Genomic DNA, 10,717 nt, shown 5'->3' on the forward strand with positions numbered 1-10,717 from the left:
CCGTGAGATTGCAATATCAAAACTGACAGTTGGAGGGGTGTGGTTAAGTATGTTAGCCACACCCATTTGCTAATACATACGTAATCTGACAATTTAACTGAAAAAAAAAAATCAGATTTCAGATTTCAATTAAAGATTATAAGGGCACACTATTGTTATTTTTCTTAATGAGATGCACAAACTGTTCACCAAACTAGCAATGTGACCTAACAAATTCAATATGGTTAGTTTGGATTTCATGGGAGCTTTAGGTTTGAACTACATCAACATACTAAAATTTCCAGCCTGATCTCACGAGAAAACGTAAGTATTTTACGTTTTGTCAGTTTAGTGGGTAATTCGTATGAATTCGTATGAGTTCAGTCCAAGGAAATTGTACGATTTTTAAAAGGAGGCGTGGCACCTAACCCCACCCCTAAACCCAACCATCATTGGGGGTTGAGCAAATCGTACTAAGTTGTACGAATTAGATTGTACGAATTCATACGAATTACCCACTAAATCAAAAAGTTACGCATTGCCGTGAGATTGCGTTGTCAAAACTGACAGTTGGAGGGGTGTGGTTAAGTATGTTAGCCACACCCATTTGCTTATATATACCTAATCTGACAGTTTAACTGAAAAAAAAAATCTGATTTCAGATTTCAATTAAAGATTATAAGGGCACACTATTGTTATTTTTCTTAATGAGATGCACAAATTGTTCACCAAACTAGCAATGTGAGCTAACAAATTCAATATGGTTAGTTTGGATTTCATGGAAACTTTAAGTTTGAACTACATCAACATACTAAAATTTCCAGTCTAATCTCACGAGAAAAGTAAGTATTTTACGTTTCGTCAGTTTAGTTGGTAACTCGTATGAATTCGTACGAGTTCAGTCGTACGAAATTGTACGATTTTAAAAAGAAGGAGTGGCACCTAACCCCACCCCTAAACCCAACCGTCATTGGGGGATAAGCAAATCGTACTAAATTGTACGAATTAGATTGTACGAATTCATACGAATTAGCCACTAAATCAAAAAGTTACGAATTGCCATGAGATTGTGTTGGAATCTTCCAGACTTTAAAGAACTTTGATTTTAATAACTGTAATGAACGTTTTGTTGGACAGAAAGAATGTTAAAGTTCCTTCATGGAAGCGCAGACGCCAATAAAGAACCTTCAGGTGTTCTTTTCATTCCACTAATGCTGTGTTCACCTCATTTACTGTCATTATGTTTGATCAGGCACCTAGACATCAGTTTCGGCTGTTAAAACCCATCTGGACTGGCAGACTGAACAGCGGCACTGTGACGGAGGAAAGAGAGACAGACGGATAGAGAGAGAGAGAGAGAGAGGGTCTGTACACTGAACTCAGGACCACATGAGGGTATTACACATCCAGACTCAGGCAAGGCAAATGGACAAAGCCACATGACGTCATTAATCACATCTCCAGTTGAACATTCAGCATTTTTCTTGTTTTCTTTTCTTTTTTACACATTAATTATTGTCTTTACAGAGTAAAAAATATAGAGAATTAACAAAGGAAACTCTTGCAAATATGGCCATCGACTGTTTCATCTGTAGCTGCAGGTGTGAGCGCTCGGGTCACCTGTGTGTGAGTGTGTGTGTGTGTGTGTGTGTGTCTGTGTGTGCAGTAAAATAAGGGAGAACAAGCTTTTATTGCACCTTTGTACAGGAGCGAAGCAGGCAGAGGCTGGACAGGAAGTGGACTGACGGGACGGGAAGGGAGTTTACAGTTGCAGGCCAGGCATCAGACACACAGCAGCACTAGAGGAGGGGAGAGGTCACCTCAAAGGTCATCATTATCATCATCAGAAGTCCATAATGCAGTTCTGCATGTGTGTAAGTGGGTTTGTGTGTATGTGTGTGAGTGTTCTCAGCTCATCATGATAACATCTGAGAGTGAGAGAGAGATGGACTGATTCAGAATGGAGGAAATGGAGGACTGATGTTAATACATTGGGATAGAGCTGCACAATTAGCTGAAATAAAACTAAAATCAATAAATAATGGCTTAATGTGGCTTATCTCGGGATATATCAAGAAATACCATCGTGTTCCAAACCTGTATGACATTTTAATCTGTAAAATCTTAATGCTTTTAATACATTTAATAAAATGTGAATGTGATTTGATAGCTGCTTTTCTTAATGTGGGGTTGTGTAAGACTGAACGGCTTTATTATGCCAAAACAACCACCTGTATGTACTTTATCCTGCTTATTACATGTTTATTTTAATAAATGGCATTGTTCTTAGACATTATATTTGATTAATTCTGTAAATAAACGTAAAGCTGACAGAAACTAAAACTGCTGATGGTGTTTATCGAACATTGCACTAACCTGTGTATTAGTCAGTCACAAGATGTTGTCAAAAATACAAAGCTGACAGAAATGAAGAGGCTAAATAGAGCATAGACTGACCTACATATTATTCCTTCACAAAATGGCACCAAACAGTCAAAAACAGTGGTGTGACAGACAAGAATGAGGATATAAGTATATAAATTTGAGTTGCATTTCTTAATGTGGGGTTGTGTAAGACTGAAGGGCTTTATTATGCCAAAACAACCACCTGGATGTACTTTATCCTGCTTATTACATGGCTACTTTGCTAAATTATATTGTACTGAGGGAATATTATATTTTATTTATTTATCTTTGAAATGCCTCTCATTCAGTATGCTCGGGCATTCCATTTGAATGGGGAAACATCAAATTTTCCTAAATTGCTTGCCAAGTTTACAGTCAAATTTTATTTTGGTAATCACCAATAACATTAAACAACGACTGTCTCTCTAGTTTTATTTCGTTCAAATTATACAAAATCTGCAGAAACTCACATCTGGTCCCAGCCTCTCACCCAGAGAGTCCTCAGTCTATAGTGACTGATGATTGGCTTTGCAGTGTTGCCAACTATTTTCAATGGAAAGGCGTAAGTTCTGCCTAAAAAGTCAATAAATGTCGCTAGATTAAGTCATGCGTCAATTTGCATATTACTGACGTCATCATGTGTAAGCTTTTCTGTTTGTTTAACAGCCCCTGGTCAATAAAGGGGTATTTATATTTGCACTACGCTTGTCAATCGAACTAAATGTATTGCTGTTTGAATACAGTATATTGGTATAGATGTGTACCGAATCTCTCAGATGTAATAAACTCAGACAAGTTCCAAAACTGTCACTGAAATATCTGTGGTTGTGAACAAGAAAATAATAATGGTGAAATTCATTTGTTAAATTGAAAACAGAGGAGAAGCAGATCGGTTCGACTGTACAAGGGAAATACCTCACACTCGTGGTGCTAAATCATTTGCTGTTGATATGCAGAGATCTGCCCTCGGGCTGGAGGTGGGAGAGTATACTGTAGGAGGACTGGGCTGCTGTACGAGGACTGTGAGGTGGGGGAGGGGCCGAAGCCATCACCCGCAGCTCATTGTGTAGAGTAGGAACGGTGTATGGACACATGAGAGTCTATAACAATCTCCAAAACACCAAAAAAAAAAAAAAAGTCGCTAGTCGCTTTTTAAAATAAGTGCCGCTAAGGGGGTCTAAAAAGTCGCTAAATATAGCAACGAAGTTGACAACACTGGGCTCCAGTACTAGAAGGCAGGGCTTCAGTCGCCATATTGATGATTTATTCACTTTTCCCCATTCAAAACTATATGAGTGACACATCTTGTGTATTCTATAGTCATTGATTGAGCATAGACTGACCTACATATTATTCAGTTACAAGATGGCACTAAACAGTCCAAATCAGCAGTGTTACAGACAAGCAGATACATACAAATGAGGATGCAAGTATATGGATTTAAAGGTTTTCGCTGCAGGTCAAGATTATTCCAAATTCCCAGATGAGCCTGTGTTATTTAGGAGTTGTCAAATGGGAATAACATACACTGAAATGTCGCTGAAATGACCAATTAGAAGTGAAGTATACCAGATGGTGTAATAACATTAGTTAATGTACTGTAATGTAATGTTTATTACTGTAATGTACTGTAATGTAATGTTTATTACAGTAATGTACTGTAATGTAATTAACTAACTTTAACAAAGACGAATAAATAATGTAATAAATGATGTGCATTGCTTGTTCGTGTTAGTAAATTCATTAACCACATGTTCTGTATTGTAAAGAATCCAAATCTAAAGAACATTGTCCACTATAAAGAACCATTTGCACAACTAAAAGTCTCAATAGAACTATAAAGTGGTGTTTTTGTCATTTGTAAAAGTTCTTTAAAGCATTTTTAACAGAAAGAAAACTAATCATACAGGTTTGGAATGATTCTGATTATTTATTCCCGATCTATTAAATGTGATCCTACTCCAAGATAACCGATAATTTCCATGGGGAACCAAAAGGTGCAGAGCGGAAATCAGGAGAAAAGAGGAGAATAAAAGGTGTTAGGAAGCCATAAGCTCATCAGTTCGTTCCTCTGTTACCCACAATCCCTCAGGAGCGCCCAGAAACCTCCCCTCTGGGTGTGAAACGCTTCCTATAATCCATCTGGGGCGGCGTTTACGATCACTGAATAAAACTCATGCCTCAAAGAACCCTCACACTTACACGAGTGAGGAAAGACTGTGTGTGTTTGTGTGTACAGGAACCGAACTAAGCTGCTGTGATCTGATATCGGCACTAACTCTTCTGCGCTGTTTGCGGATCATCCCACTCCAGTTCATTCTCTATAGGAGCCGAGTGGTGGATCGTGGGATTGAAAGCGATGCTGAGCGCAAGCGGAGAGATAAAAAAAAATGTATGCAAAGCAAAAGCTGAATGGAGGATTGTTTCAGCCACAGAATAAATAATTACGAATAAAAGGAAATTTTGATAACAGTTTGCAATAAAGATTGTTTAGTTCATGTATTTACTGACATGATCAAACTATTAGTGAAGCAATTATTACTGTATTTATTCATGTTTATTAATGTTATTTAAGTGAAGTAAAGTTAGTTCATGTTAACTCATGATGCAAAAACTAATGTTGACAAGCACTTCTTTGAAATGTAATACTTAAATTACTTAAAGAGCCCCTATTATGCATTTAAAAAGGTCATATTTTGGTTTTGGGGGGTCTCCAACAACAGGCTGATATGGGTGCAGGTCAAAAAACACTTTAATGTAAAAAAAAAAATTAATAAAAAAAAAATTAAAAATTATTCATACTGAGTTAATGTTAGTAAACAAATGAACCATTATTCTAAAGTGTTCTCGTATAATTGAAACCTATCATAATAAACTTCTTTTTAATCTCACAATTGCTTTTTTCCTGTGAACTCAGACTTTTTTCCACCTTAAAATTCCACATATCACAGTTCTGAATATTTATTTTCTCCTCAGGATCGAGTTTGCATATTAAAAATCAGAATTGATTTGCAAAAGTTGTGAGATAAAAAGCAGCATTTACTTTTTTTCTCGTTTTGATTCCATGACAGAAATAAATAAGCTTTTATTTTGTAGATAACAGCAAACGTGAAAGCAAGCGGAGGTTGTTAAACCTGCCAAAAAGGAGCATGACTCAGTTTCCACCAGCCGTACAAAGCTCATGTGTGCTTCTAAAACTGTTTAAGCTTGACAGATTGGGTCAGATCAAACTATTTCGAATTCGATCAAATGAGGAATGCAGAACGGGATAAATTATTGGAGGCAGACGTGACTCCAGGGCCCAGAGCCATTTTCACAACTGGAAAGCGGATGTGCTAACAAACACCCGAAATCCATCTCGCGGAGCGTCACGCCGACAGCTTTTTCCATTCGCCTTCTGTTTTTCTGCGAGAGGAAGCGTTCGGTAATGCTTTGAAAAGGTCAGGCCGACGAGTCGTTTGATCGCTTCTGAATTCTGTCAAGCCCCAAACTCACTGAACAAACCGCAAAAAGAGTCGACGCAAAAGGTCACGGTCCACTTAAACACTCCAAACGCCAGACAGAACTAAAACAGAATGTGATGCTTTGAAACGAAATCATCAGCTCAAAACAACAAACAAATGATGATATCAGGCTCACAGCCGACGCGTTCACATGCTGTCAGAATTACTGCAGTTACTGGATCCTGCAAACATGCTTGGACTTTGAAATTAAACACAAACTCATTTCCGTATACGTTTGATGAATACCGAAGAACAAAGCAACTGCTCCAGGCGACTCTTAAAGGGATCGTTCACCTAAAAATGAACATTTACACTATTTAGTCACCGTCAGGTGGTTCCAAACATTTACGAGTTTCTTTCTTCTGTTGAGCACAAAAGAAGACACTGTTAATATTATGGTATGGTGTAAGAATATTATGGTTTGTTTCTGTATTTTCGCTTTGAATATTTAAGTTGTACAATTTATAAATGGGTGTTTCTTTCTATTTTTCTTGTTGTGAGATAATGTGCGAGATCATTTGATCTGGAAGTGTACAAAAAGGAGCAACATACTGTGATGAACACTGTCTGATGGAGAGCCGTGTGCTCGAAACGTTAGACGCCTTGTATCAGCCTATATATATGTACACTAGATGTCGCCTGGCCTATTGTTGTTTATTGGAAGGAATGCGTCAATGGCGCCGCCATCTTGCTACAGGGTAGCGCTCCTTTGAAAAGAATGCGGGACCAAGGTACAGTGGAGGACTGTGGCCATCCAAAGCCAGAGATATACACATATACACATATATCTATGATCGGGAGTCTTCCTGGATGTTAGTATGTAATTTTCTTTCTAATTGCGAAAATTATAATTTTACATCACTTTTCTACATTGATGGATCAATGACCGCACGGGCATTCCTGACAAAAAGCTTGTGTTTGTGTGTACAGAAATGTACTATTCACCCTCCCTGTTAAATTTAATATAATCATGTCCTGAAACACAGCTCCTCTCCTGCTTTCACTTCTCATACTGACGGAGGGAGCGATTCGTTTGTGAATGAATCCCCCGAACGACTCTTTCACTAACGTTAGCCGACAATAATACAAGTTTCTGGCAGCGCAGCATCTCGTTGTCATATCTCTTTTGCATTGTTTGCTGATATTATTCAACAAAACTAGCATAAGCCGAGTGTTTAGTGCGAGTTGGAGCTGCTTTGCCGTATGGTGAATGCAGTAAGTGACTGTATTATCTATAACTTGATTAGCACAAAAGTTCAGAACATACAAAAACAGAAAAAAAAACTTAATATTACCAATGAAATGTTCTGCCTTTGTGCTTTGTTTTCTTTGTTTGCTCGTTACTACACCCGTAGACAGCGCTAAAGTCCCGCATCTTCACGTAATAACACTGTCTTGACTAGTGCGGTTGAATGACATTTGTCCTGGGAGCCCTGTACCAATGTGGCGGCGCTATTGACGCATGCTCAGGGTCCCTATGCGATATCTAGTGTATATATCTATGGTATGAGCCTTTGTAATTTAATAAATTGGTATTTTTGCAGCTTTGGTGTTGCCGCTTTTTTGAATATATATTTTACGACCCCTAAACGCAACCATAACTGTAAATTATTCACAAAATCAGAGGGGAATAATAGTTGGATAACAAACAAGCCTATCCCGTAATTCCGATGGGTTGATTAAAATGTTGTTCCAGGATCAACAAAGATGCTAATCAAGGAACATGTCCTACTTGGTGAAATAAGGTTGGTGTTTAAAAAAAAAAAAACGCTCATCCGTATCGCAGAATAAGCTCGATAGAAAATAAAGCAGAATTTACAGTTGCAGTAATAGTAAACAGATGTGAAAAGAGTAGCAGGTCAATCATACACAACCCGACTGAAGCTCATCACACTTTACAGACGTACACACTGCAGTTTCTTGTGTTGTGCACTATATTCAACTGCTCACATTCCCCATGTTTCAATAACAGGATTACATACGTCAACAAGAGACAAAAACCACAGGAAGGTCATTTAAACAATTGAAGGAACCAAGAAAAAAATAAAACTAATTTGAAAATCTGCATTCTTTCTTGCCGTTGCTGTTTTCCGATGCGATTAAATCTAGCATTATAGTAGCATCTGTAAATATTAACAACGTGCCTCGCAGCAAACAGAACATATGCGCTGTGATTTCCCTTCCATCTCCATCCTCCAGTGGCAGATTTATGACATGAATCATTGATGAGCTTCAGTCGTGTAGTGCGCGTTTGACTTTAAGCCCACCTGATCCTCACCCTTGAAGATCTCAGACGTCATCTTCTGCAGTGGCGTTCATGCATACTGCCACTGAGACCTAACCCCTGTTTAAAAAGATCTTATGTAGAAGTGTTGAGGAGCCTGAACGATCTTGTCATGCACGTCTACCATCTAGAGCCCCCGAGAGGCGTCTAGAACACAAGAGCGAGCGGGAGTTTTAAAAAAACAGAGGACAGAACATGAGGAGGAGGCTTAAGAAAGACAGAGAGAATGAATGAGTTCAGATCTAGAATGAGGGCGGGGCTGGAAAAAGGGGGCGTGTGTGTGTGTGTGTCCAAGGGGGCGGAGCTGGAATGGCTTCAGAACTGTGCATTTTTTAACATGGGTCCCTGGTTAATTAGCGGAAGATGGGTGGGCGGAGCTACCAGACGTAGCCAAACTCGTCGTCCTCTCCGTCTTCGTCGTCTTCGATGGCCCCGCGGGGGTGGAGTCGACCCCGCCTCTCTTTCTGTCGGCTACGCCCACTCTGTGCAGAGTCTTCTTCCTCTTGGTCGTCAAGTAGAATGACTGCGCCGCCGCCGCTGCCGAAATCTCCAGATGTCTCCTGATCCTCCTCTACACACACACACACACACACGGGGAGATGAAATAGAAGGTGTGTGTTCTGGGGAAGATCATTCATTATATATAAAAGAGGATATTTTATACATTTTGACAGAGAACTCAGGAAACGCTGTTGAATAATGGAGCGTCAGATGTCAGGACTGCACATACACACACAGACACGCACACAGCTAACAAACTTAAAAATAGTATAGGATAGTAATAGTACTAATATATTATCTAACTGTAATACATAAATACATAATACCTAAAAACTAAACTATACTAAACTTTTTTTTGCCCAGATATTTAAATGTATGTTAAATGTGTGTTCTATTATAAACATGGATGTTTTATAGCTAAATATAATTAAATTATATTACATCAAACAAACTATTATTTTAGAAGTGATTAATCTTTACCCAGCTATAACATATATATATATATATATATATATATATATATATATATATATATAAATATATATATATGTATAATGTGAAAATATTCATATGGTTTTATTTACATTACAGTTTGTAAAGTCATATTTTTTGTCTTTTAGTAGATATATTAAATGAGAGATTTGCTTTGTTTGCCAAATAAATTCAACCCGGGCTCATTGTGGAAACGTAGCCCCGCAGACGTTTCTGGAGACCGCGAAATACGTCACGGGAGGTATGTATTTGAGCAGTTTTTGTTTACGCTAATCTGCGAGAGGCCGCTGTGCGTGCTTTTTTGCATCCCGAATGTCTCTCGGGAGCGCACGCCGTTCGCGCCCACGATGTTTTCACGTGAAAGCCGCCGGAGGCCGCTGTAGAGCGACCGTTCGTCCGACTGACTGGCTGAATGACTGAATGATCGAATGGGCGGCCGGCCAATCGGCCGACCCAGCCACCCTCCTCCCCTAAACCCAAGCGACGATTTGCAAAAGCCGTCCAGAAAAAAAAGGAAAAGCCCTCGTCCGATTTTGACCGCATTTTCGGATCTCGCCCCGTCGCAAACTCATTCGCTTTTATTTTTTGGATTCTGTTTTTCATCTTACCTGATTTCTGGAACCTCTCTTCCCTGGACTCGATCCCGTTTTCACCGTGGCCGGCTCCTCCTCCTCCGGGCCTCCGCTCCGCCGACTTAACACTGCGAGTTAAGCGAACAAACTGTTTACTGTAGGAAAGCCCTCCACACGGAGGTGAGCCGGCGAGCGCGAAGAGGAGGAGCAGTGTCACACCGCCCCGTAGCGTTCGCTCAATAAAAAACAAAATGCGTCCATACGTACCTCCGGCCACGTAAATCATGGACTCCAGAAACGTCCGCGAGGCTACGTTTCCAGAATGAGCTTGGGTTGAACAAATTGATCTAATTGGATTTGCATTGTAAACATTAAAATAAAAGTAAAACAGCGATTATTTTTATATTTAATAGATTAAGTTTTTAGTTACGATATTTCCAAAATCATCCTGCATAAATCCGCAGATTTTTCACAAAATTATGCACAGAAATCGATAAAAATGTCTGCAGATTCTGTCTGGCCCTTCTCTGGACTTTGGGGGACAAAAATATATATGTCCCCATGTGCAAACATGATTAGAAATTGAACAGAATAAAGTAATTTAAAGAAGTAAAAATTCAGATGGTTTACTTTGAGGGTTGGGTTAATGATGTGTGTGTGTGCAATGTGTGTTTGAAATTTTACCACAGGTAGGGTTGCCCTGTCTGCGGGATCCTGCGAGCTCATTGCCGTATTTGTCCACACACCAGCACTGACCGGTGCTGCCATGACACTGAGTGGCCTTAAAATAACCGTCCTCAGTGCAGCGCGGCACATACACTCCTGCAGACAGATACACACACACACACACACACACACACACACACACACACACACACACACACACACACACACACACACACACACACACACACACACACACACACACACACACACACAGAAACAACATTATAGATCAACAACAATCAAACATAAATGGC

The 10,717-nt window shown here is 39.4% G+C and overlaps 1 protein-coding gene across 4 annotated transcripts in view; it reads right to left on the reverse strand.

The window, feature by feature from the left end:
* Window positions 1-1,160: 1,160 nt before the first annotated feature.
* The window catches only part of spock1 (SPARC (osteonectin), cwcv and kazal like domains proteoglycan 1), a 294,145-nt gene continuing 284,588 nt past the window's right edge, over window positions 1,161-10,717 (reverse strand). For 2 of the 4 annotated variants that reach the window (XM_073922464.1, XM_073922465.1), the window contains exons 11-13: window positions 10,422-10,559; window positions 8,554-8,743; window positions 1,161-1,907 (exon numbers count right to left, since the gene is read on the reverse strand). In XM_073922464.1, the coding sequence (XP_073778565.1) occupies window position 1,907; window positions 8,554-8,743; window positions 10,422-10,559 (329 nt within the window). In that variant the 3' untranslated portion in view covers window positions 1,161-1,906. Of the gene's footprint in view, window positions 1,908-5,455; window positions 8,744-10,421; window positions 10,560-10,717 lie in introns of those variants that run through there. The other 2 variants (XM_021481084.3, XM_073922463.1) reach the window with 1 other exon arrangement.

This window comes from Danio rerio, chromosome 14 (assembly GCF_049306965.1).
Source record: "Danio rerio strain Tuebingen ecotype United States chromosome 14, GRCz12tu, whole genome shotgun sequence".
NCBI classification, from domain to species: domain Eukaryota; kingdom Metazoa; phylum Chordata; class Actinopteri; order Cypriniformes; family Danionidae; genus Danio; species Danio rerio.